Source organism: Rhododendron vialii, chromosome 4a (genome assembly GCF_030253575.1).
Source record: "Rhododendron vialii isolate Sample 1 chromosome 4a, ASM3025357v1".
NCBI classification, from domain to species: domain Eukaryota; kingdom Viridiplantae; phylum Streptophyta; class Magnoliopsida; order Ericales; family Ericaceae; genus Rhododendron; species Rhododendron vialii.
This window is the reverse complement of record NC_080560.1, coordinates 24,486,486-24,514,406: the sequence shown is the minus strand read 5'-3', so window position 1 is coordinate 24,514,406 and position 27,921 is coordinate 24,486,486. Positions and strand designations below refer to the sequence as shown.

Below are 27,921 nucleotides of genomic sequence, written 5' to 3'. Positions count from 1 at the left end.
AGAGGGGGGTAACATACGGGTCGGACAGGAGTTGGACAGGGATCCGGTTTCAAATTTTTGTGGCGAAATACAGAGAGGCTGCAGAGTAGAGATACAGAAGTACATTTTTACCCCCCAAATCCACCTCTCTCTCTCTCTCTCTCTCTCTCTCTCTTCCAACTCTTCACCCCAAAACCCAGACTCCAAAATGGCGTCCGTTCTAAACCCAGTCTCATCCATTCGATTAACGAATACCATGACTGCTCCATGTCGAACACCGTCTAATTCGCTACCAAATTCTCTCACTCTCTCTCGTAAGCTCAATCAATCACTCCCATTTCTCAACTCCACCATTACTCTTTCAAGTACTATTCATGCACATATGAATATGTATATTTGTATGTAGTATGTATGTAAGTACATATATATTTAATACGCATTATTCTCTTAGGTCGGAGATTGATGGTCAGAGCAGCGGAAACGGATGCAAACGAAGGTTAAAAAAACTGAAAAATGTTTGTTTGTTTTTGTTGTTTTGTTCTAAATTTAACCTTGAATTTGGGAAGGTTTATTGGGGGTTTTAAGGGGAATTGTTTGGTTTATTATTCGATTAGTAGTTAAGGCTCCAGCACCGGATAAGGCGCCTGTGGCTGCGGGTTCGAGCATTAACCAGATTTTGGGCATCAAAGGAGCCAAACAAGAGACGGTCAGTCTTCCATGTCCCTTTCATTTCCAATTTTGCAGTAAATAACAGAGCATGTTGATTATTTACCGAGAATAGAGCTGTATTTTAAATGTTTATTACTTTGGTCTCCTCTACTGCTTATAGCAATATCGTGGGTTTACTCATAAATATGAGTGTTATAGTGGTCGAGCAGGAATTACAGGAAAGGTAAAAACAAATACTCCGTATAGAAAATATGTTTGTGCTATCCGGAGCAGGACACAGACATGATTCATGGATATGGATGGCTTACTTGGTGTTGTTTTCGAGAGCCTCATGTATTTAGACTTGCACATTTTTTTGTTAAGAGGGAAAAGGAGAATTTCATAAGAAAAATAATTATGAACGAAACTGTAAAGGAAATGTAAGGGAAAATGTTTTGTGCTTGTGGTGTGTCGAAATAACCGGAATAGACTCAGGTGGCCTTTGGCTCGGATTTGGGCTCAGGTGGAACAACACGAGCTCATGCGCACAATGAATACCCATCATTCGTGCCTTACTAGTTGGAGGCGACCAATAAGGCACTTTGATGGTTAATTGAGTGACTGGAGAAGGAAGTGGAATGAGGAGGAGTTTAGGGTATAGTGAACAGCATACCTCCTTAGGGTTTATCCTTGCCCTTTATACAGAACCTTCAAACTTTTCCTCCAAGTATATGTGTGTTCGGGATGCGCGATAACCGCTTCGGTTGACGTCACATATGATGTACCGAAGGAGTTGGTTATGTTCACATTCGCGAACTGCCTTCCATGAATTACGTTGGTCATACTGGTTGGATCTGGGTCGGTCCTATTCGGCATGAATGGTTTGGACTCAATCGACCAGATGGATCTGAATAAAAAGAACCTAGTTACTTGACTCGAAAACAAGAGGATCCAGACTGGTAGCAGGTCCGGCCAATAGTTTGGCTGAAGCTATTGGTCATACGCTTGAGCTCAATAGCATACTGGGCTTCTGCAGGCCTTGCCATTCGGCCCATGAGACTATCTTGTGCTTTGGCCCACTACAGTGCTCAATATGCTTGTTTTGCAATTTTCTCTTCTCTTTCTTTTGAAACTCACCATGGAAGAGAAACACTTTTCACATGGTAAATGTTGATGGTTGGAGGTTGGTAAGCTGGTTGTAAGACATCTTATAAGTATAATAGGTTGCTGAGAGGGAGAGAGATTGCCGAAGATTTGATTGGGTTAATAGTTGAGGCGGTCGTAGAGAAATTCGGGATTTGGGAAGTATGATGGTAATTGGAACTAAAGTTAATAAGCCATTGTCTCCAAGCTCCCCAAAGGTGTGCTTGAAGACAAACCATAATATCCAAGGCCAACTCACCATGCATTACGCGGCTGGTGACATAGTTTTTGTTGTCTTGCATTCTTGTTAGTGGAGGCATGGGCACCTGGAATAGTAGTGGAGCATATATCCTCTGAATCATATATCAATGAGGCTCAGGCATTATATCATTAGTTAAGAAATGTGTAGCTTGACCTCAGGAGCAACAGATCTCAGGAGGAACAACATGTCACATGAAGCAATTTTATTGCAATTGCTTCATGGTTCATCTTGTGAGGCTGACATTGGATTCATGAAAAAAGGTGATGGCATGGCATGTCACGTAGGACTTCTGGACTCCTGCATCCACAATGAAGTATAGATAAAAGAGTATTGAAATATGACTGGGTAGAGTTGCTAAGTGCTGCGTACAAAATCGTATGGTGCTTGTTGTTTTTGCCGAAGCTCTTGGAAGAGGCCGACGACGCTGGATATAATGAGGCTGGTGAGGAGTACAAGAAACAGGTGGAAGGCTTAGTCAAAAATGTCTTCAAGGAGGGGGAGCTAAAGGGGATTGAGGAGACCCACAATAGCTCTTTCCTCCTTGGGTACAATGTTGGGCTCGATTACACCGAGGTGGAGGAGGTGGTCGGCTGCATTCTTGCTCTTGGCCACCATATCGTCGATATAAGCCTCCATTATCCGGCCGAGCAACCCTTTGAACAACATGGCTATCACACGTTGAAACGTGGCCCTAGCGTTCTTCAAACCAAAAGGCATCACCCGGTAGCAATAAGTGCGTTGGAGGTAATGAAGGTTGTCTTCTCCTGGTCCTTCTCATCCATAGCGATTTGGTGATAGCCCCGGTATGCATCCATGAAGCCCAACTGCGCATATCCGGCGGTGGCGTCCTCCAACTGGTTGATCCACAGACAGGAAAACAGTCCTTGGGGCATGCGTCATTTAGGTCAGTGAAATCGACGCATACACGCCATTTGCCGTTTTTCTTCCGGATTACCATCGGATTTGCCAACCAAGTTGGATATTGAACCTCACGATTGCCCCGGCATCAAGAAGGCGTTTAACCTCTTCATTCACAGCGTCAGCGTGCATCGCCAAGGCTCGGCGCGGCTTCTGCACGATGGGCCTCCTACCCGGATCAACATTCAACGAATGCTTTATCACATCGGGGCTCACGCCTGGCATCTCGTGCGGGATCTATGCAAAGACTTCTATATTATCCTTGATGAACTAGACTACTGATCAAGCTCGGCTTCATCGAGTTCCGAGCCAACCAAAAAGAACCGAGTCCCATCCTCATCGGTTGGTACCTGAACCAAATCTTCCACAGCTCTATCACAGGCTGGTCTTTCGATTTCGTTTGTCCCTGTAATGCTTCCTTGACTGTGTCGCCGGGCTCCACTTCGTCCGGTAGCTTCAGCACCTCTATCCACTGGACCTCCTTTCTCTTGCCATTTCCGTGAACGGAATTGACAAAGCACTTTTTGGAGGCCATTTGATCTCCCTTAATGGTTTCCTGCCGTCCAAACTCGCCGATGAATCGAACACATTTGTGTAGTGTGGATGCGACGGCCTTCGTGCCGTGCAACTAGTTGCGGCCCAGAATGGCATTGTAAGGACTCAGAGAGTTGACCACAATAAACTCCACACCAAGTTGAGCCGAACCGACAAAATCCGGGAGTACTATCTTGCCGACCGGGTAGACCGGAATCCCAACAAAGCCAACCAGAGGGGCGTTTATCGAAGACAATTGATCCTTGGAAAGACCAAGGGCCTTGAACGCTGAATAGTACAAAATCTCCGCTGAGCTGCCTTGATCGACCAACACTCGCCGGACCATCTTTTGCTGGATCGGTAGTGAAAGGACCAAAGCGTCATTGTGGGGAAAAGTCACCCCCTCCATATTCTGCTCGGTGAACATGATCCCACTTGTGACGAGCATCCATCTTGCGTTTCAAAGATGGCTGTATCACCATCACCTCGGAAAGAGAAGGTTGATTTAGTTCTCTATGGAGCTCATTGGCCTGGTTTTGACCCATTGGACCATGTATGCATTGTACCACGCTATCTAGGTTCCGTGCTTGCGCCTGGACCCCTGCGTCCGGCGACTTGGTCTGGTCGATCCACCTGTCCATCCTCCCTTGTTGGACGAGCTCTTTGAGATAGAGTTTAAACGGCTGACATGCTGTCGAATAGTGGCCCTGCAGTACACTCGCTGGTTCGGCTCACGCCCATCCGCGGTCCCTAACTTCTCCATAGCTCTTGTTGGCCACTAGAATCTAGGCAGCCGTCCGCACTTTCGGAGCATATGAAAGATGGGTTCTTTGAATAGGTGGTAATGGCCAGATGGTCCCGTCCATCACTCGGTGGTCGGTCCCACGTCCTGCAGCCTCCCCTATTGCCGCCATCGCTGGTGCCTTCCTTTTTGGCAACGACATTGACTTGCTTCTTCATTTCTTTCACTGCGGGCTTAGTCAAGTCAACGACCTCTGTCGTACCCGAGCCACCGATATATTCCTCGAGCTCAATATAACGGGCAACGATATGCATAAGGTCTGACATGTCGCTCGACGGCCGGAGCATCAACTCTTTGGAGAGGTCGGAGGTTCGATCTAGATAGCGTTTAAAAGATGTAGCAACGGTTTTTTGGTCATAACTTTCAACCAAGTTGTAGACATTGTAGAAGCGATCTGAGTAGTCCTTCAAGGACTCGCTGACTTTCCGCCGTAAATCCGTCAATGCTTCAATCGTCTCGGCCGCCGATGGCTCGCTACAAATCGGGCCGTGAATGAACGCTGCAATTCCCCAAAGCTATTGATAGATCCTGGCTTAAGCTGGGTGTACCACAGCATGGCTGCGTCTGGCACATCATGGCCTCGCTAAGTCCACAGAGCGCAGACATTGATCTGAACTACTATACATGGGTCGGAGCATTTGACCTTGGATTGTAAGTGTTGAACTTTGGGACCTTAAAATTGGAAGGGGGGACCTCTTCCGTTATGACTTTGGAAAAAGGTGACCCCGTCTTCTCAGTTGTGGTCACAGCCGTGGCCCGAGGGTCTGGTGCAATGATTGCCAAAGGTGCGACGAATGTCTCAGGGATGGCATCCCTTGAACGCTTGTCGGAGAGCGGAATTTGGGGTCCTCGTCCATCGATACTACGCTCTAGTGAGTGCCGTCTCTTGGACCCTAACGCTGCCTTTACATTTTCTCTCCTTGGGGGGGAACCATATGCTGTTGTGCCACCCAATAGGTAGTTCTTTCGCTGGTCCGGGTGTTTACCACAGTCAAGGCTCCGCTGCCGCTGCCGCCGCCGCCGCCGCCGCCGCCGACTTCGCTCCTTTACTCTGGGAGTAGCCCCTGGCTGTCCTCCTTGTGTGCTTGGGATGGCCTCGCTGAATGCCTCGGCGAGTGCTGTTGGGAATAACCTGCAGAGTACCCCGGCAAACGCTGTTGGGGATGACGCGCGGAGTGCCTTAGCGAACGCTGTTGAGAAGTTGCCACTCCTTTCCCACGGTCTTCATTTCGCCGGCCCCCTAACTTGGGTGCGTAATGACCACCCCGGCGGTCTTGAGACATAGGATGGTTTTGGGAATTTTCTGCAACATTCCCCCTGCCGCAGGTCCGGCGAACCACCTCGGTCGGTGTCCGCCCCTCCTGAGATCCTTTTGTCCGAGAGCTCAAGACCGTGGTGCTTGTCTCGGGTAGTAGCGTTCGGCGAGTGTGGCCTTCGCCGGACGGTTTGTTGAGAGAAGCTGTTCGGCGTATGGACTCCGAATGTCCACTGGCGTCGAGGTGACACAGTGAGCCGAGCCTTGTGAAGGCAGAGGCCATAGTAGTGTCGACCATTTGGGTCGGATGGACCGCATTCCTCCTTCGATGCCGTCCCTAGACCTAGAAACGGGAGGGGCCTCTTGATGCGCTTGGAGCTCTTGTACCTACGTCCTTAGTCGCAGTAACTCCTCAGCTATACTCACCGGGAGTTCTGGCGAAGGAGGTGGAATAGGGTTTAGGCTGGCCGCCGTGCGGTTGACTCCGTTGATGTGGAACGAAGCCGCTCATGCAACATGGTTATTTGTCGCAGTCATAGTTGACCCCACCATAATGGAGCCATCGAGTCCCCTGGCAAGGGGGCCCACAAGCCCCAGATCCGCCCGCACTTTCTGAGTTGTTGGGGAGGCTTGGTGAGCTTGGGAGTTCGGAACGAAGTGCGCGAGATCAATAAGTCGTCCGTCCGCACCAGTCATCTTTGAACAAGGAGGTAAGGAGAGAGGGAGAAAGGAAGCGAGGAGAAAGAGTTCACCACAAGATCTGAATCAAGTTGTTCCCCAGCAGAGTCGCCAATTGTGGTGCCGTGCTTTCTCCAGTTGAACCTTCTTGAATGATGGCGAGGTTGGTGTCTCTTTAGTGTAGCTGAGTCTTGCACACTCAAACACTCGTGTTAGTGCCAAACCCGGATCGTGGGGGTCCGGGATAGGCACTCCGACGGTCAAGTAAGAAAGAGAAGCTTTTAGGTTATGTTTAGGGTTTCTAGAGAGAGAATCAATTACCTTTTCCTCAAGGTGGACTACTCCTTTTATAGGCAAAGGAAACGTGGAGACTAGCCCACGCGTACGCACCACGCACTCGGTGATGGGTTCGTCAATCGTGGCACCAAATCAGGCCCGCAATCTAAGGCTGGTCATGATCTCCACGATCCGTTCCGGTAATAGGGGGAACGGTGCCACGCCACTTGCCACACCTACCCGACTCTTCTTAACTTCCTCTCCAAGTTAGGGAGTAGGGGTGGCTCGGTGGGTGTCGATTCTGCCGATCGAGATGGCCCGGCTATATTCGGACTTTGGTAGAGTTGCTAATTGGTCTGGCGGGATGCCACTAAATTGAAAGTTATGGCTGACCCGCATCCGGGTCCATAGTTCCTGCGCGGGCGAACGAACCTGGCTCGACAGAACAGGTCTGGCAGAGGCACATTGAACACTGCACCGCCGGTCCATCCAACCCATGAGTCCACGGGTCTGACTAATCAACGTGACGCGGCCATTGCCCGGGTCCTTCCGTCGAGCCATGCCTGCCACATTATATGATTAAAGCCATTGATGCATAGCGGCTCAAAGGGATTTGTGGTTTAGGGGTTTGATTGTTACTGTTTTGAATTCTGTGTGTGTGTGTGTTTTTATGTGTGTGTGCTCGCGTGCGTGTGTTTGAAACATGAATTGTGGGCGGTGATAAGCTATAATGGCTTTGTTCGGTTAACCTTTTATTTGTAGTTTTAGTTTAGTTTTCAATCATTACCCTATTTTTTTCTCCAATCATTACCCTATTTTTCTAATTATTACTTTCTCATCTCTCTCTATCTCTCTCCAATCATTACCCCTATCTTCAATCATTACTCTATTTCTCTCTCCACCCACTACCAAAACTAAACTAAACTAAACTCCCAACCAAACAAAGCTAATATCTTAACATCCTCATGAAGAGACTGGGGACTTCTACCATTTCCATTAGCCCAACATTGAACGTGGTTAAGTGGAGGACATGGTCCATTGTTGGTATCTTCAAGGAAAGAGAAAGGAGCAGGGAGTGTCATACAAGCTTTAGTTGAAAAGGACTATCTGGCTGCAACTTGCATGGCAGGTACTGGGTGTGATGTGAGAATTTTCGATAAATCAGAGAGCGACACTTGCGCTGAGATATTGGTCCAAATTGTTATGCGTATATGATTGAGAACCCTTTGATTTATCGGTTTGATTTCATCTGAGCTGGTTGTTTAATTGTGCATCCTTTGGAGAGGACACCGAGCATATGTAGTAGGATTATGATGTAGAAGTATAAGGAAGCTGCTAGAAACGATGAGGCATATTTTTGTTCTTCTTATCATGTCTTTTATTTTCTATTTTAAGTGTCTATCCACACAATTTTTAGTGTCATTTAGTCATTCGAAGAGTTAGTGAGTTGTTCAATGAGTCTTCCTAGTTTTTGTAGTCAAATATTAATTATCGTCTTGAAAATATAGCTTATTTTTCCTATGTTGGATGGATGTTCCAACAAGTCCTATTTATATCCTTTGTTATGAATGAAAAAGCTAGTTTTGAGTGTTAAGAAGGATTTCTTCTTTCATAGCTCTTATCCTTTTGGTGGATTCCAATAGGTGCGAGTTCCCCGTTTGTGTCTCTTAGGTGTATTCCTTTGAGTGGTGAGCTGTTCCTAACCCTCTATCCTTCGTTAAACCCTCAGGTGGTGTCAATCTGTATCCTGCTGGTTTTCTAACTTGGTTAGTGAGCATTTACCCTTTTATCATTTTTACTTTTCTTCCTTCCCATTTGCAAAATCCAGTATTAGTTTGGTATCAGAGCACAACTATCCATCCTGTTACGTTTTCATTCTTCTATGGCGTTTTTTGAAGATAAAAACATGTTGGAAGGAATTTTTTCGTATTAAGATTCGACAGTCTCACAATCACCAGTAGATTGGAGTTTGCCTCCAATTTACGATGAGTACACTGAAGATGGACACTTGATTTTGCGGAATGACCACATCAAGAACAATACAGTAGTTGTTGGGGCTTTGTTTCCCTTTGGGTGTTGTCCTATTAATCTTTGTAACAATTTCAAAGGTTCAAAAAATTTCTTTTTTGCCGTTCAAAAAAAAAAAGAACAATACAGTAGTTGTCATTGATGAAGTTAAGAAGTGCTAGTCACATGACGTGGAAGTGACTAAATTTGGTTGGAATCAAACACCAATTTTTGATGTGTATGCAAATGTCGGGTATTTGACATGTTGTCTAGCTTCATCTGTGGAGTTTTTTCTCCCTAATGACATCCAATCACATAGTGATGCATCAAAGAACATCGAGTTGAAGACTTCAACTCAAGAATCATATTGCGCATCAAGAATATGGAGGGACCTTGATTTTTATCAAAAAATAAGAGTTGGAGAGATTTTACAACATTTCAAAATTCGAGGATGAATTTTCTCCAACTAGGGGAGAATGATGCAGAAGTATAATGAAGCTAGAAACGATGAGGCATATTTTTATTCTTCTTATCATGTCTTTTATTTTCTATTCTAAGTATCCATCCACACAGTTTTTAGTGTCATTTAGTCATTCGAAGAGTAAGTTGTTCAAAGAGTCTTCCTAGTTTTTGTAGTCAAATCTTTAGGTCATATTAATTATCATCTTGAAAATATAGTTTATTTTTCCTATGTTGGAGGGATGTTCCAACAAGTCGTATTTATATCCTTTGCTATGAATGAAAAGGTAGTTTTGAGTGTTGAGTAAAGAGCCTTTGGCTTGTTAAGAAGGAGTTCTTCTTTCACAACTCTGATCCCTTTGGTGGATTCCAATAGGTGGCGAGTTCCCCATTTCTGTATCTCTTAGCTGGATTCCTTAGAGTGGTGAACGGTCCCTAGCCCTGTATCCCCGTTAATCCTTGGGTGGTGACATCTATATCCCTTCGGTTTTAACAGTGGGTGGTGAGCGATCTTTTATCATTTTTTTCTTCCTTTCCATTTGTAAATTCCGCCATCAGTTTGTTATCAGAGCACAGCTATCCATCCTATTGAGTTTTCATTCAATGGCGTTACAACCACAAGTAGATTGGAACTTGCCTCCAATTTACGATGAGTACACCGAAGATGGACACTTGATTTTGCAGAATGACCACATCAAGAACAATGCAGTAGTTGTCATTGATGAAGTTGAGAAGTGCAGATCACATGACGTGGAAGTGACAAAACAATTTGGTTGGAATCAACCGCCAATTTTTGATGTGTACGCAAAAGGTGAGCATGTTACATTTTGTCCAGCTTTATCTATGGAGTTTTTTTCTCCCTAATGACATCCAATCACAAAGTGATACATCATCAAATTTCTTCAAGTTGAAGACTTTAGCTCAAGAATCAGATTGCACAGCAAGAATATGGAGGGACCTTTTTTATTTTTAATCACAAAACAAGAGTTGGAGAAATTTACCACATTTCAAAATTTGAGGAGGAATTTTCTCCAACCAGGGGAATGATGCAGGAGAATAATGGTGGTGAATCAGCAACTTCACATGCAGTCTACATTTTCCAAATTAGCAATTATTTGAAGTGTCTATTTAAATTCCTAGATGTCTTTTAATTTCTAGCATTAAGTATCTATTCACATAGTTTTTATTATCATTTGGTCGTTTGAAGAGTCATTGAGTCATTCAAAGAGTCTATCTGTTTTTTTTGTTGATAAAAGTCTTTGTTTCTTTTGATTCTAGCTTTGAAAATCAAAGTTTATGTTTCCTATGTTGGAGGGATGTTCCTACAAGTCCTATATAATCATTTGATATGAATGGATTCGAGAGAGTGTAGCCTTTGGCTAGTGAGAAGTATATTACTTCTTGTTTTTCTTTTCTGTAGCTCTTAGGTGGATTCCTTTGAGTGGTCAATGATTCCTATACCCTGTATCCCTTGTTAAATCCTCGGGTGGTGTCAATCTGTATCCCGTTGGTTTCCTAACTTGAGTGTTGAGTGTTATCCCTTTTATCATTTTTACTTTTCTTCTTTCCCATTTGCGGTATCAAATTAGGACACCTTGAGCATGAAAATCAATACAAATTAAGTGTGTTGACGTCTTCTTTAAAGATTTGAGATCCCATATGATGCCTAGGTTTGCATAACCTGCACATTATCGACATTTTATGACTGATCCATCCTTCTTGATTATTGAAGAGCTACTTCTAATATATTCTTAGAACATTTACAAAATGAGAATACTACCTTCAAGACGAGCATAAAAAGTTCTCTACTCATTTAGATTCCACACTTAGAGATTGTCCCAGCAACAAAAAAGGGAACATAAAGGAAAGCAGGAAGTGATGGAGTGCAAATAATGTTGAAAAGGTTCATCTATTGATATTTGTCTCTTCTGCAGGATATATGGAAGATTCGTGTTCAACTTACAAAGCCTGTTACTTGGCCTCCATTAGTATGGGGAGTGGTTTGTGGAGCTGCTGCTTCCGGTACCCCTCTTTGCATCAACAGTTTTAAAATTAATGATGGAGTGTATCTCAAACCTCTTCTAGCCATTCATTCCATTGCTGCATAAATATGACTAGAATAAATATCTTGATTCCACATTTTATGTATGTGAGGAGAAAAAAACCACAGATATATTTATTTGAAGGGCCATTTTTTACCAACTATGTTAACCCAAATGATGAACAAACTTATGAAAAATTTATTTTGCTGATAAAAAAGTTAACTAATAAACACACCGTGACGGTGATTATTGGCGCAAGCCGAAAAGGAAGGGCATACACAGAGAAGGGGGTCGTTATGGCAATTGTGATGATCTTCTGGCTCACAATGTGAATGAGAAGGAAACTAAAGTACTTAAGATTTAGATGGAAGAGGAAGAAGTAGAGGGAGAATGGCTTGGTTGATCTTGTGAAAATTTTCTGTCTGCACTTCACGATTGAGAAGGAAACTAATGTGTGCAGGATTCTACATGATTTGACATGGCACTTATTGAGGTTTTTTCTTTTCCTTGTTTGCCCTTTCAGTTATTTTAGTCAGAAAGGTTAAAGATATGTGAAAATGGTTTTCTTTGTTGGATTGTGGAAATTAAATGTGTGAGCCAGCTTCATTTAATGCCGGTTATTTCAAGTTTAAAATTTTTCATGTGGTCATTGAACAAAATGATTTACGTGGAAGAGTCTCTTCTACTCCTAGCTGTGGGTACATCGAGACACTCTATGATATTCAAAACTCAAAATAACGTAATGGATTCATTTCTTAGAACCTTTACTTGTTGAAATCTTATTGCTTCCACTAAGCTTCCTATATCTTTTAATTCACTTATGACCAGTTCTGCTTACATTGCAGGAAACTTCCACTGGACGGTGGATGATGTTGCCAAATCAATTGTTTGTATGATGATGTCTGGCCCGTGTCTGACTGGCTATACACAGGTACATATATCACACGTCTGGAAATTAGTCACTGCTTTGAAATTTAGGGCATCTAAAAATTGTTTGCTTTAACCTTTCTAGACACTCAATGATTGGTATGATAGAGAGATCGATGCCATTAATGAACCTTATCGTCCTATTCCTTCCGGGGCAATATCTGAGAATGAGGTACTGTACAGTCTGTACTTATCAGTTTTTTTGTTCCCTTTTTAAAAGCACTTTGAGTGCCAAACTTCAATTTATTGCTTATAGCCTATTTTAGAAAGGGAAATCTGAAAATGATAATGCCAAAACAGTTTTTATAATGCCAAAACTTTTATGCATAAAAAACTTGTTTTGGCATTAACATTCCCCTTTTATTATCTTTGAACTTCTTCCTCTCAGGTGATAACCCAAATCTGGGTGCTGCTTCTAGGAGGCCTCGGGTTGGCTGGTTTATTGGATGTCTGGGTAGGTCATTAGTATTGGTGGCTCATTTTACTTCCAACAAAATACTTGAGATGTGTGTCAGTTCCTGAATGGTTGTCCTTTATAGGCAGGGCATGATTTCCCCATTCTATTTTACCTTGCTATAGGCGGGTCTTTGCTATCTTACATTTACTCAGCACCACCTTTAAAGGTAATCACCAATTGTCTGTTTTCTTAATCCATTCCTGCATTTATACTGTTTAAGAAAAGAATTTGACTAAGCACTGACTATTACCCTAACATTTGTGCAGCTCAAACAGAATGGATGGATTGGAAATTTTGCTCTTGGAGCAAGCTATATAAGTTTGCCGTGGTATAGTATCACAGTTTACCTGCTCTTTGTGAAATCTGTGACTACCAATATGCATTTGACGTATATGTTCTCTGGTACCAAAGTGACAATGTCATGGGTTCAATATGTGTCTGTTTTGGTTGGGTAGTCACTGTAGTCAAGAAAGTTAATTTGGATCTTAGCTCCATTGCATTACTTGTCATGCTTGGATTTTTTCACTACAGGTGGGCTGGTCAAGCATTATTTGGAACCCTGACACCTGACATAATTGTCCTCACGCTCTTGTACAGCATAGCTGGGGTTAGTAGTTCATTGAAGCATTTTTGTCAGACACAACATGACGTGAACTAGTTGATAGTCATCAACTTTTCTTTTGATGATTTAGCTAGGTATTGCAATTGTAAATGACTTCAAAAGTGTTGAAGGCGATAGAGCCCTCGGACTTCAGGTTTACATTTTTCTCTTTCAAATGCTTTTGTGAATCCTTTAGCTGTCGGTAAATATATGAGCATGCCCCTTGGTATCATTCTGACCTTAGAGTGGACTTGCCGTCTGACCAGTCACTTCCTGTGGCTTTTGGTGCTGAGACTGCTAAATGGATTTGTGTTGGTGCTATTGACATTACTCAGATATCTGTGGCTGGTACGTAAAGTTTCATCTATATGATCATAGCTGTTATCAAATATCATTTGTCTTTGTTGTTGCTGTGTTGTTGCTAGACTTTCTTTTCCTCTTGGATAAGTGTTATTGCTGTGTTATTACTGATATTTTATGAAGCTCAAAAGAGTTTTCATGAAATTTATATGTTAGAATAGAGTTGGACTAAATCCCACATTGGTTGCTTATGTTATGTAACTAGTCACCACATAATATAAATAAAGCTTACGTGTTTTAAGGTTGTTTAACACTCTACACACTTTTATTATTCTTCCAAACATCATGGTATAAGACCATGATTCTAACCTTAGTCTGCCACTATAACCTTTTTCTCGTCCACCAGTCATCGCCGTCCACCACCCGCCGCCGTCCACCATCCATCATCAACCATCATAGTCGAAACCCTAGCCTCCTCTACTGCCGACATCAGATCCTCATCCTCCTCTACTGCCGACATCAGAACCTCCAAACCCTAGACCTCCACAGTCGAAAACCCAATCTCCAAAAGCCAGCCCAGTCCACCGCCAGCCATCGCCACCCACCACCGGCCATCGCCGACGCTCGCCAACCTCCGGCGACCCTTCTCCAGATCATATTGATCTCCGGTGATCTGCTGGATCTTCTCTGAAATCCTCCACAGTCAAAACCCCAACCTCCAAGCGCTAGCCCAGTTCACCACCGGCCATCGCCACCCACCGTCGACCATCGCCGACCCTTGCCGATCTTTGGCGACCAATCGCCAACCTCCGGCGAACCTCCTCCAGGTCATATCTACCTTTGGGGAGACCCTAGATCTGTTGAATTTTCTTCAAAAACCACTGGGTCTTCTCTTGCTTGATTTATCTGCATGACCTTGAGGTAGATCAATGATTTTTCAGTCCGTATGTCTTCTGTTCATACTCTAGTTATTGTATTGCAAGCCTTATGAGTATCTGTTTGGTGGGTTTTTGGTTTTTGGTTTTGTGGCTTAATCGATACCTATTTATGTTGCTATCTGTTTGAGATTGGATATTTTGGTTGGTTGGTTGGTTGGTTGGTTGTGGGTCGTAGGTGGTTTTATTTTATCTTAGTATTGGCTGTTGAGTTTTGCTCTTGTAGTTGATTTTTCTTGGTGGTGATTCGGTGCAATGGATGAGTCCAAGTCTGAATCTCATTCTGCTACTAGCTCTACTATTGTTGCAAATTTGTCTGGTTCTTCTCGGTTTCGTGAGAGGTTGTCTATTACCTCCACCCCTTTGAATGGTAAGAATTATCGTGTTTGGGCTAGAGCAGTCGAGGTTTGTTATGTGGGTCAGAAACTTTATCATTATTTGACAGATGATCCTCCCGCAGCGATTGCTACCACATATGAGGCATGGGTATCTGAGGATACTAATATTCGGTCTGATTTATGGAATAGTATGGAAAAACATATTGCTAGCAGACTGGTTTTCTTACCTACGGCCAAACAAGTTTGGACACATGCTCAAGAGATGTATTCTGGTGTTAACAATCTCCGTCGCATCTATGATCTTCATCGGTCCTTCTTTTCTATCTCACAGGGTGACTTATCTTTGGAATCTTATTATGCTAAATTCCGTGGTATCTGTGAAGAGCTTAATATATGTGAGCCGATTTCCTTTGATGTTCAGGTCATGCGGAGCCAGCGTGAGCGTATGCAGGTTGCTCGGTTTATATCTGGTGCATCATCCACATGTGCTCCTATTCGTAATCATCTATTGGGGTCTCGTGATCTATCTTCTCTCAGCGAGGTATTTAGTCACCTTCGTCAGCCTTCTGTATCTGTGTCTACGCCACCTCCTGATCGTTCAGCATTGGCTTCCGTTGGTGGGCGTGATTCTAGTATGGGTAATCGTGGTTCTGGTATTGGTGGTTTTGGTCGTGGTTTTGGTGGTCGCATGTCAGGGGGAGGTAGTCGTGGTCGTGATTCCCGATCATGTACTCATTGTGGGGGGACCAATCATACCATGAAGACTTGCTATGATCTCCATGGGTTCCCTCAGGCTCATCAGACTGCTATTTTGGAGGATGTTGAACCACTTCCTCACCCTGCCGACTCTGTGGTGACTATTTCTGCAGAAGAGTATCAGCGACTTGTGTCAAATCAGACTTCATCCTTTACTGCTACGCTCGCTCAGACCAGTTCCTCCGTTGTTTGTGTTGCCTCTTCTCGTTCTTCCACCCCTTGGGTTTTCGATTCTGGACCTTCTGGTGCTTCAGATCATATGACTATATGACTGGTACATCTACTATCTTTTCCGGTCGTCGGTCTGTTGGTCCAACATCTCGTGTCACCTTAGCTGATGGTTCTACTTCTGAAAGTACTGGTTTGGGTCCCATTTCTGTTACTCCATCTCTTAATTTTCCTAGTTTTCCATTTAATCTTATCTTTAAACTGCTCCATCACTTTTTCTTCTCATGGTTGTGTGTTTCAGGATCTAAAGACGGGGAGGAAGTTTGGTGGGGGTACTGAAAGCGGCGGCCTATATTACTTTACTGATGACATTTGTCCTGCATCTGTTGCTCTTCAGTCATCCGTTTCTCCCTATCAACAACATTGTCGTCTGGGCCATCCCTTACTTCCGAATTTGAAGCGTTTGGTGCCATCATGTAGTCATGTTAAGGACTTGCAATGTGAAGTCTGTGAGTTTAGTAAACACTGTCGAGTGTCTTTTTATCCTAGGGTTGAGCGTCGTGTGTCACGTCCATTCCAGTTAGTACATTCGGATATTTGGGGTCCTATTCATGTTCCCACTTTAGCTGGTTTTCAGTATTATGTTATTTTTGTCGATGATTTCTCTCGTGTTACATATCTTTATCTTATGAAACGAGATCAAAGTTGTCTTCTGTCTTTAAGTCATTTTATGCAGAAATAAAGACTCAGTTTGATACTTGCATTCGTATTTTTCGTTCTGATAATGCACGTGAATATTTTCATGATGCTCTTTCTCGCTTTTTTGATGATCATGGGATAATTCACCAGTCTTCTTGCACTCGAACCCCACAACAAAATGAGGTTGCCGAACGCAAGATCTGACACTTATCTGAAGTCTTACTGGAGTGATGCTGATCTTACAGCCTGTTACTTGATTAACCGTATGCCCTCCACTGTTCTTGGTGGTCAAATACCGCACAAGGTTTTATTTTCTGGTCGGCCTCTCCACTCATTACCCCCTCAGGTATTCTGGTGCACATGCTATGTTCATGCACTAGATCCTGACCGGGACAAACTTGATCCCCGCTCGATCCGGTGTATCTTTCTCGGGTATTCCCGTACTCAGAAAGGGTATAAGTGTTACTCACCCTCTGTCTTTACTTTGCGTGTGCTGATGTCACCTTTAATGAGTCATTGCCTTTCTTTTCAGGGACCCCTGAGTCTGAGTATGTTATTCCTATAGATGTTCCTCCTGTTCCTGTGCCATCCTTGTAGGTATATGTTCGTCAACGGAAAAGATTACCAACCCCACCAGTGCTTGCCGCCGCGTCTCCTCCGTCCCCAGATCCTGCTTCACTGCCACCTCCACCTCCACCTCCCCCCCCCACCTCCCCCATCACCTGGTCTTCCTATTGCTCTTCACAAAGGTATTCGGTCTTGCACTACTCATCCTATTGCTCAGTTTGTTTCCTATACTCATCTGTCTCTGTCTCTTCGTGCTTTTACTACTTCTGTTTCGTCCGTTTTTGTTCCTAACACTGTTCAGGAGGCCTTATCTGTTTCTGAGTGGCGGACAGCTATGGAGGCTGAGATGTCTGCTCTCCATGACAATGGCACTTGGGAGTTGGTTTCTCTTCCACCAAGAAAGTCTACCATTAGATGTCGGTGAGCATTTACCGTCAAGTATCATCTGGATGGCACTGTCGAACGGTACAAGGCCCGTCTTGTGGCCAAAGGCTATACCCAGACGTATGGAGTTGATTATGCTGAGACTCTCTCCGTTTGCCAAGATTAACTCTGTAAGCATTCTTATCCCTCTGGCTGCCAATCTTGGTTGGCCCTTGTTTCAGTTGGATGTCAAGAATGCCTTTATACACGGTGACCTGCTCGAGGAGGTATATATGGAGCAACCTCTTGGGTTTGTTGCTCTGGGAGAGCGTTCTCAGGTGTGTCGCATTCGCAAAGCCCTCTATGGTCTTAAGCAGTCACCTCGAGCTTGGTTTGGCAGGTTTAGTGAGGCTGTGTTGTAGTTTGGTATGCGTCGCTCCCATTCTGATCATTCTGTCTCCTCTGTTCAGTCAGATCGGGGGAAAATAGTGTTGATTGTGTATGTGGATGATATCATTATTACCGGGGATGATCTGAAAGTTATTTATGAGTTAAAACAGTTTTTACAGTGTCAGTTTCACACCAAAGATTTGAGTAAGTTTTGATATTTCTTGGGTATTGAGGTAGCAAGATCCAAAGACGGGATCAGTTTGTCCCAAAGAAAGTATGCACTAGATATTCTAGAGGAGACTGGTTTATTGGGAGCAAAGCTTGTAGAGACCCCTATGGATCCAAATGTCATATTGTGTGTTGATAAGGGAAGACATTTCCTCATCCAGACCGTTATCGTCGCTTGGTAGGCAAGCTGAATTATCTCACCAATACACGGCCTGATATCTCATTTGTTGTTAGTATAGTAAGTCAGTTCATGTCAGCTCCTCATCTTCCACATTGAGAGGCTTGTCTTCGTATTGTAAAGTATCTCAAGGCTCATCCTGGACGTGGCCTCTTTTATCGTTCAAATGGTCATTTGCGTGTTGAGGCTTTACTGATGCTGATTGGGCAGGATCACCATCTGATAGACGATCCACTACTGGGTACTGTTCTTTTGTTGGTGGAAATTTAGTTACTTGGAAGAGCAAGAAACAAACTGTGGTTGCTCGGTCTAGTATTGGAGCAGAATATTGTGTCATGGCTCATACTACTTGCGAGGTTGTTTGGTTGAGAGCTTTGCTCGAAGAGTTGGGGTTTGGCGTACAATTGCCTATTCCTATGTATTGTGATAATCAAGCAGCGATACACATCGCTTCAAATCCAGTATTTCATGAGAGAACCAACCATATCAAGGTAGATTGTCATATTGTTCGGGAGAAGATAGATAGTGGCGTGTTGGCTACCCCTTTCATGTCTACAGGAGCTCAGTTGGCAGATATCTTCACCAAACCTTTATTTAAACCACGTTTAGAGTTGTTATGTATCAAGTTGGGATTTTGTGATATTTATTCTCCAGCTTGAGGGGGAGTGCTAGAATAGAGTTGGACTAAATCCCACATTGGTTGCTTATGTTATGTAACTAGTCACCACATAATATAACTAAAGCTTATGTGTGTTAGGGTTGGTTAACACTCTACACACTTTTATTATTCTTCCAAACATCAATATGTTTCCAGCTACTTTGTATTGTGCTTACAAGTTGGTGGTTTCATGCCCGGGCCATATTGCCCAATAGATTCAACCGCGGGCCCAAAACTCGGATATTTAACTGCATTAAAAGCAATACCGGCATCATACATCCACCTTGCGAATCTCGTCACCGCATGATCTCTTAGTTCTTTCTTGCATGGGTCATTCGCATCAATTGTTGGTTGTTTCCCTTTCTTATTTTTCACAACATCTGGATTAGGTGTGAAGAATACATCTATAGGCCCTTTAGTCTTCGGCTTTTTTCGCATAGGTTTAGAAATGGAGCCTTGACTGCTTCCAATGGATTTACCTCGCCCAACGGCCCCAACCGGAATCTCCATAATATCTTCATCATCCTCCATACCATAATCATCAATATCCGGTATCATTTGCATTTGCTCTTTTCAATGTTCTCTTTTTTCCCATATACTCTTGCATCTCTAGTTATACCTCGGGTGGGCATCTTGGACAACCTGACACGTCCCTATAACCTCCCCCAAGCTGTTTCTTTGCCCGATAAACCCAGCCATTTGTTATTTTGCCACAAAAATTACACTTAAATTTATTAGCATTCGCGGGATCTACCAAACTGTGATACTTCCATGCGGGATCTGTTCTATTCATAGTATCTTCGCTTGTCATCTAAAAGCAAAAAAAAAAAACTAGTTCAATTTACATTAGCTAATAGTAAATAACCTAAAGCTGCCTAATACACCCTGTGAATTCCAAGAACTTATTTTTATTTTTAAAACCCTTGACATCAGGTAAAAATTAGCCACAAAGAAGCCAAATTGGTAACTGAGCTCTTGTGATTTTGCTTTTTGATTCTCATACATATATACGTATGAGAGAGAGAGAGAGACACCTCAGGACTGGAGTCACGAGAGAGACGAGAGAGTTGAAGAGAGATCGACGACAAGCAGCAGAGAGATCGACAACGAGGGTAAGACCAGTCGGAAGTGAGCAGTGAGAGATCGAGTGAGAGAGGCGAGAGATCGAGTGAGACTGAGAGAGGCAGTCGGCTGATGCCCTTTTGTGTTTTTTTGTTTCAAATCTAACTGCGAGGGTTAGATCTTTAAAATCCTAGGGCTGAGATCAAATTTTAAAAGAAGCGCGCTTTTCTTGTGCCTCTCGCCTTGTCACCTTTCCTTGCCTTTTGCGCCTACCCTGCGCTTTATTGAAGCCGCTGTGCCTGGGCTACCTCAAGGCGCAAGAGGTGCGCTGGGCCTCGCCTGGCGCCTAGGAGCGCTTTTGACAACTATGATTTCCCCATTTCAAGATTTTATTTCCTTAGTTGATATGTAGCTTGTATTATAAATTGACCTCCAATGGGAGAAGAATAAACATTCAGAATCCAGTCAACATTTGCATTGGCTTTGTGGAGGACTAGTTGTGCCAAGGGTTTATCAATCCCCTTGCCCAGCCAGATTACCCATCCCAAGGGGTTAACTATGGAAAGACATAGATTCCCATGTTCTTGTCAACCATTGACACAAATGCCCCTAGCTATATAAAGCTGGTTCATTTTGGAGAGTTTTGTTCACTGTCTTTGTTTTCATTTGCATATTTCTTTATTAATTCCTAAGGAAATTGGAGAAAATATGTTCTTGTTTCTAAATCATAAGGAAACCATCACTGAAACACGTTCATTTTTGTTTTCATTTTCATTTAGCACGCCTAGTTTTTTTCCTTCTTCCCAAACAGATGGAGTATTATGCCTATGACATTATGATTAATTTAAAGAAAAACTGTTTAGGTTCCAAAAAACACCATCTTAATGTGTGTGGGGTTGAGAAAATTATGTTCTTGATCACGAGAGGGAAAAAAATAGAGATCTGACTTTCTAGTGTCCTTAGATTATTTTCCTCTCATTTTAGGGGTAAGGGTAATGTTGGAAATTAATGTCCATTATCCAATTCCTTCCAGAGTGAACTAGAAAGTTCTTTTCATACTTATCTGAATTCTGTAAAAGGATCAAGCACCCACCAGATGCCATAGCCATCTTATTACTATAAAGAACATTAGTGGCCACTGTGACTAAACATCGCTGTGAGACTCTGACTAAACACCATATCTTTTGGAAACTTATGAATTTGAACCACAAATTCTGCTTGCAGGTCAGTAATCCTAATGTAAGGAAATACATGTAAATCATGTAAATCAAATATACAGATCCCTAAACTAGCTACCAAAATAATTTCCCTTCCTAATTTAAATATACATAGCCAACACTCTCCCTCAAGTTGGAGAATATATATCCTGAACACCCAGCTTGCAACAAATAGAATCGATGGTAGCTTTGGGAAGAGCTTTGGTGAAAATATCTGCGAGTTGAGACCCCGAAGGAACGCAAGGAGTAGTAATTTCCATAGACTCCACTTTTGACCGAATGAATGAAGTGACAGTCAACCTCGATGTGTTTGGTTCGCTCATGAAATACTGGGTTGTTAGCTATATGAATAGCAGCCTAATTGTCACAATAGAGAGGAGTAGGATCATGTACTGGAATCCCGAATTCTTGTATAAGAGTGCGTGGTTTGCGCCATAGCTCGATACTCAGCCTCAACACTAGAACGAGCAACCGACTATTTCTTACTTTTCCAAGTAACAATATTACCACCAATAAAAGTACAAAAGCTTGTGGTCGATTGACGATTTGCAGGAGGTCCTGCCCAATCAGCATCGGTATATCCTGCGAAGATGACCAAATGATCGATAAAGAAGTCCACGTCATGTAGCATTTTGAAGATACTTCAAGATACGAATGGCTGCCTCCATATGAGGAACACGAGGACAAGTCATGAATTGACTGACCACACTAATTGCATAGGAGATATCAGGTTGTGTAATAGTCTAGGAAGCACATATACGGGTATGGATACGACATGATACGGACATGGCGATACGACAAAACATAAAAAAAGAGGATACGGATACTTCGGGGATACGGTTGTATAAATTATACATTTTTATCACTATTAGTCTCCTAGGCATAAAAATGAAGCCATAAGAAATAAAAGAGTAGTTGAATTGCCAATACCAAGCATTAAGTACATGTCAATATCGAAAGATTAAGAATTGATCATCCAAAAGATCAAAATTTTGTAAAAAAGTAAAAAAAATACACATTACTCTAATAGGTATACATATAATCAATCCCCCTTTTTATGAGGGATCCCCTACTTCGCTTAAGTGCGGTCTTCACATTTTTTGAACAAATTTCGATGATCCGAATTGTTCAATGTGCTCAGAACGTGATTTTAAGGGTCCTTGAGATAAATCAGCAAAAAAATATGTCCGGAAAATGCTTGATCCAAATTGTTTTTCATAAAAAAGTTATATGCGGACTTTATGAAAAACTGTTTGGATCAAGCGTTTCTTGTCATCTTTTTAGCTGATTTTCCGCGGAGACCTTTAAAATCACGTTCTGAACACATTTAACGGTTCGGATCATCGAAACTTGATCGGGAAATGTGAAGTCTGCATTTAAGCTAAGTAGGGGATCCCCTACAAGAAGAAGCTTGGTGTATGTATAATATACTTCATACATATACGCATATGTCTGTATACAAGTGTATGTATTGGATATAATTTATTATCTATGAGAAACTCACATCAGTACAACAGAAAGAGAACCTTGTGAATCAAAGTTCAAGCAATCTATGGACGGAAAAATATTGACTGGTTCAGAGAATGATCTATCGATGAGCACAATTTCCTAGGTGTTATATTTTTAGTGATGCTATTATTACAATTTTCCCTTTTAGTTTGTACTTGATTCTTTAAAAAAATTTATTTTAAACGCCCGTTATATCCTTAAACGTATCCTCTGCCGTATCCCCCGCATATCCGAAATTAAAAATATTTAATTTAAGGGTTAAATACCTAGATACCCCTTGAAGTTTACCCTTTTGTCTCGCTCACCCCTCTTAGAATTTTGCCTACGGAGAGACCCCCTCATTAAAGTTTTATCGTCCCGTAGACCTATTTTTACCTAAATTCTGCCAAAAGTTGTATAATGTTCAAACCTAATATTTGCCCCACTTTGGGGGAAAAAAAATCTCTCAATTCAAATCCCAACCACCATCAATGCCACCTACCATTTCACTCTCTCTCTCTCTCTCTCTCTCTCTCAACAAACTCCAAATACCTTCTCCCAAACAAGATCACAAACCCTAAAATCAACTAATCAATCAACAAAACTAGACAAATCGCAGCAAATTGGACACAAACTAGAACCCAGCAAATACCTAGCAAATCGAAGATCGTGTTATTCCAGTTTGGCCTTTTCCCTTTTCTTTTTTTTTTTTTGATTTCAACACAGTCAATTCAACCCACATTCTTCAACTGAACAAACACAGCACACACGTGCACGCGCGCGCGCGCACACAGAGAGAGAGAGAGATGCAACAGAGCACTGAAAAGGAAGAGAGGCCAGAAACGGAGCTGATATCAATCCCAGCAACTGCATGCACAACATCAACACCCAAAATCCTAACCGCATCAGGACTAAGATCACTGAAATCAGCGGCGGCTGGGACGGCGGAGTGGACTCCAACATCGTTTATATCGCCGATGTCTGTGGGCATATGGTGGGTATTTGAATTGACGGAGAGAGAAGTATGGAATGACTACTGTGAGGTCCTCCAAATGGAAACGTTAATGAGGGGGTCTGGCTGTAGGCAAAATTCTATAAGGGGGTGAGTGAGACAAAGATGAATAGTTCGAGGGGTGTCTCGGTATTTAATCCTTAATTTAAATGCTGGATGGCGGATACTTAATTTGCCGTATCCGATACGTATCAGGCACGTATCTGCATCCCTCACGTATCCGAAACTCGTACAAGACTAGTTTCGGAGTATCCATGCTTCATAGATAATAGCGAGGTATATAAGTCTACCTATAAGTCTCCGATAAGCTTCAGGGTCATTAATTAGCTCACCATCTTCAGGAAGTAACTTTAAATTAGTACCCATAGGGTGGCGACAGGTTTAGAACCAAGATAACATGTATCTCTCAAAAGATCAAGAGTGTACTTCCTTTTGACAGGCTGATGCCTGCTTTGGATCGAGCAACCTCACTACCAAAAAAGTATCGAAGCTTACCTAGATCTTTAGTAAGAAAACTAGAGCAGAGGTGACAAATCAAGCTTTGAATTCCAACAGTATCACTGCCAGTGATGACAATATCATCCACATAAACAACGAGAGCCACAATCCCGCGATCGGTCCTTTTAAAGAACACGAAGTGATTAGCCTTACTCCGAATCATGCCATGAGAAAACCAAGCACGGGGAGATTGTTTGAGGCCATATATAGATTTACGAAGTTGACATACACTCTCCCCCAGGCGGTTGAGCCATGTAAACAATCTTAGACAAGTCCTCCATGCAAAAAGGCATTCTTGACATCAAGTTGATGGAGCGGCCAATCAAGATTAGCAACGATGGTCTGAGTAAAAACCTTTGGCCACGAGGCAATCTTTAATACGATCAAAGGTGCCATCGGAATTGTGTTTGTCAGTAAAAACCTATCGACAACCAACAATATGAGCCTCAGAAGGCTTGGGAACCAAATCCCAAGTATGATTCAAATTCAGAGCACGGATCTCTTCTTGCATTGTCGAATGCCAACCAGGATGTGAAAAAGCTTCTTGAATACTAACAGAGAAAAATGATACAGTAAAAGCTTGAAACGAGGAGGATAAACGATTATACAAAACAAAGTGAGAAATAGGATGAGATGTACAATTACGCGTACTCTTTCTCACTGCAATTGGTAGGTCAAGAGAGGAAGCTGAAGATGAAGATGGATCTGTAGACGGTGGACGAGGCGGTGGGGGAGAATGAAAAGAATCCACTGGAGCAATAGTTGAAGGGCGACGAACATAGACCTGGGTAACCGAGGGTTTGGCAATATCAGGAATCACCGGTGAAGCACTAGAGTAGAGATTAGTGGATCCTGTAAGTAAGCCCTTTCTTGAAAATGATAGGGAATCATTTCAAAAAAGGTGACATCGGTACTCACAAAGTGCTCACGTAATGTAGGACTATAACACCTATACCATTTTTGTGTTCGTAACACAAGAAAGATACATTTATGAGAGCGATGATTAACTTTGGAGCGATCAGGGTGCAAGTTGTGAACAAATGCAACACAATCAAAAATTTTGGGGGAAGAGAAAAGGGATTCTTATTAGGAAACATGACTTGAAAAGGTGATTTACCCCTCAAAACATGAGTCGGCATTCTATTTATAAGGTATCCAGCAGTAAGAACTGCATTGCCCCAAAAAATTTGGCACATGCATGTGGATCATAAGAGCACGAGCAATGGCTAGGATAGGGCCATTTTTTCGTTCAGCAATACCATTTTGGGGGCAAGTTGATGACCCTGATTTGTCTTTGTTTTTATCACCCTTGATAAGGAAAGGAAGACAACCAAAGATAAATAGGATCAGAGATACCTCAAATGATGACAAATAGCGTAGAATCTGAGAGATAGAGTTCTGAAAAGCCTTTAATACTTTGACCCAGTAAGTTTTGAGTTAAGTTGGAGGTTGCCGAGAGGTTTCGAGAAGATACCAGGCTTGCTGAGTGGATTCGAGGGTTTTCAAGAGTTGCTGAACCAAAACAAGGGTCGCCGGAGATGCTACAGATGTCGCCGGAGTCTGCTTTGGTTCCGGTGAGGATCATTGGTCGCTGATCTGAGAGAACCAAAGGCTTCAAAGTGTTTCAGCAATGGTTGCTGATGCTCTACGATCGTTGATGAAGCCCCTGTCAACTAAAAAGAGACTATCAATGAGAGAGAATTGATCAGGATCGAGAGATCCAGATGCGAAGCGAGAAGAGAAAAAGACCGGTATGATTATGTAACCCGCTCTGATATCATGTTGAACGAATTCTGAATGTTTATTCTTCTCCCATTGGAGGTCAATTTATAATACAAGCTACCTATCAACTAAGGAAACAAAATCTTGAAATGGGTAAATACATGTAAATCAAATATACAGATCTCTAAACTAGCAACCTAAATAATTTCCCTTCTTAATTTATATATATAAAGTCAACAACATAGTATTAGGGCCTCAACCACCTTCACAATCCAATCCCATCCCATCCTCCAAATCGCTCGTAAACAAAAAGTAATTGACATGGGGCAATGTTGATAGGGTGGGTTGATAGGGTAAGGGTTTTGTTTTGGGCTTAATGTTGGGTTTTCCCTTTATTTGGGCTTTTTGGCCTTTTAGGTGTTTGGGCTGTGTCCCATCTGTGCTTATTGTTATATTTGGGCTTGTAAGCCTTTAGGTGTTGGGTTGTGCTTTGTATTGATATATTTGGGCTTTTAGGCCTCTTGGGGTATTTCCTTGGTTGGCATCTTGCCAATCAAGGGATTGGGTGTTGGATGGGCACTCGTTGTCTTTTTTCTTGGTTCCTTTGGTCTTTGTTATCTTTCAAAGATTAATAAAATTATTTTTCGCTGTTCAATAAAAGATATGGGGCAAACTGTACTTCATATAACTGTGTTCAAATTTTTTTAAGAAAAATGAGACAATAGCTGGATCTTATGAGAGTTCCAATTTCTAGTACAGGTCCTGATTTTCCTACTCATGTGGCCCGTATGGAAGACCCATAATAATGAACCTAAAGTTTCTAGCATTGCTCCTTGCAGGTTATCTTCTAGGGTCTGGGAAACCATATTACGCCCTTGCCCTTCTTGGTCTGATACTTCCACAAGTCTTTTTCCAGGTAAATACCATCTAGAGAACTGAGGTAGTCTTTTTGCATTAGCATTATTCCACTTCTCTGTTGCATGATAAGACATACCTTCCTGATGATACCGGCCAGATGTCCCGGGCATTTGGGCTTGGAAAGTGGAACCACGTAAATAGAGTGCTTTACTTATTGTTCCTTGATTTTGATCCCTTGCAACACCAACAATGATGTACAAAAAATTGATCAAACCCAAAAGCATAAAAAAAATTGATACTTTCAGTACGAGTTTGTAAGCAACTTTAAAGGCTGAAGCATGAGTTGTGACAAACACTTCCATATGACCTTTTTAATGTGTTAAAAGTTCTGAACAAAAAATTGGATGAATTGATCAAGTAGGTATCGATGCCTGATTTGGCTTACAAACTATTTTGTTCAAATCAATGGCTACGATTGGCTAAATGGCACTAAGAGTGGGACCCACAAATACCACTGGCCTTAAGTCTCTACCCGTAGTCAAGTTGATAATGACTCCATTATGATTGAAATTACCAGCCATTTTTTGACTTTGATGGCTTAGCAAAAATCACAGGGGAAAGAAAAATGATTAGAAATTAGTAACAAAAATAATTTAACGTGTCATGCACAACTGCAGTTCAAGTACTTCCTCAAGGACCCAGTCAAAAACGATGTCAAATATCAGGTATGTCTGTCTTTACACAAAATCAAGATCTTGATTCCTTCTTTTGCAGAGTACTCTCATGTCTGAACTGTTTGTGTTCTTTTTGCTACACGAAGTGGTTAACACTTAACAGTATGTTGGGGAAATTGAACAGTTTTGATCTTCATATTTCAGGCTAGTGCCCAACCGTTTCTTGTACTTGGGCTTTTGGTGACTGCTTTAGCAACTAGCCATTGAACGGAAATGAGAAAAACTTGGGCTTTCCGTTTTTCATACAAAGAACGGAAATGAGAAGTATTTAGCCGGGAACAGGTGATGTTGCTAGACCAGAAAACAGCTTCTTCCACATAGTTTTTATGCAGTAGAAGTGTTTGCTAATTTCGTTTCCTTTTTTTTTTTTTGTTGGGTAACGTTTGGCAGCGCAAGTATAACATAAGCAGGCCACCGTGTCATTTTCCTTTGGTGAATGCCCCTTGCTTTTGTCAACTGATTTGTTGTAAAAAGTTTTAGTATTGCTCGTAGTGTGTTCCTTTGGGGTCTGTTGATTAGAAAGAGAATGATAAAAAGTGCAAGAAACTAAAGAATCCGATACAACTTATTGCCAAAACCACCAGAACATTTATAGTACTATCGTGAAACTAGTTATCCAAAAATTGGAAATTTATCATCTCTTTTTAGTTACTCTTCTAAGTTGTTATACTTTAATTATCTAGGCGACTTTTGGTCAATGTACTTTCATTGTAACCAAACTATTACGTTAGAAAAAATTCATATTTCTGAAAAAAAATCATT

General features: G+C 42.3%; 1 protein-coding gene across 4 annotated transcripts; it reads left to right on the top strand.

Moving 5' to 3' along the window:
* Positions 1-58: 58 nt before the first annotated feature.
* LOC131321712 (chlorophyll synthase, chloroplastic-like) lies at positions 59-27,796 on the top strand. Of its 4 annotated transcripts, none has more exons than XM_058352609.1 (15): positions 59-293; positions 431-475; positions 594-685; positions 10,896-10,983; positions 11,849-11,934; positions 12,016-12,102; positions 12,319-12,384; positions 12,470-12,553; positions 12,654-12,715; positions 12,919-12,994; positions 13,080-13,142; positions 13,255-13,336; positions 26,407-26,483; positions 27,103-27,150; positions 27,304-27,796. In XM_058352609.1, the coding sequence occupies exons 1-15, from the start codon at positions 188-190 to the stop codon at positions 27,364-27,366; spliced, it is 1,125 nt and encodes a 374-aa protein (XP_058208592.1). In that variant the 5' UTR covers positions 59-187; the 3' UTR covers positions 27,367-27,796. The 4 variants fall into 4 exon arrangements, with proteins under 4 accessions (XP_058208592.1, XP_058208593.1, XP_058208591.1 ...); XM_058352610.1 differs by having other exon boundaries at positions 99-293; positions 597-685; XM_058352608.1 differs by having other exon boundaries at positions 131-344; positions 597-685.
* Positions 27,797-27,921: the final 125 nt, after the last annotated feature.

Excerpts from the sequence above, each read along its gene's own strand:
- LOC131321712 (XM_058352606.1), top strand. The coding sequence starts at position 188 with ATGGCGTCCGTTCTAAACCCAGTCTCATCCATTCGATTAACGAATACC. Across the intron at positions 345-430 it reads CTCCACCATTACTCTTTCAA|GTCGGAGATTGATGGTCAGA; the intron begins GTACTATTCATG and ends TTATTCTCTTAG. Across the intron at positions 12,103-12,318 it reads GGGCAATATCTGAGAATGAG|GTGATAACCCAAATCTGGGT; the intron begins GTACTGTACAGT and ends TCTTCCTCTCAG.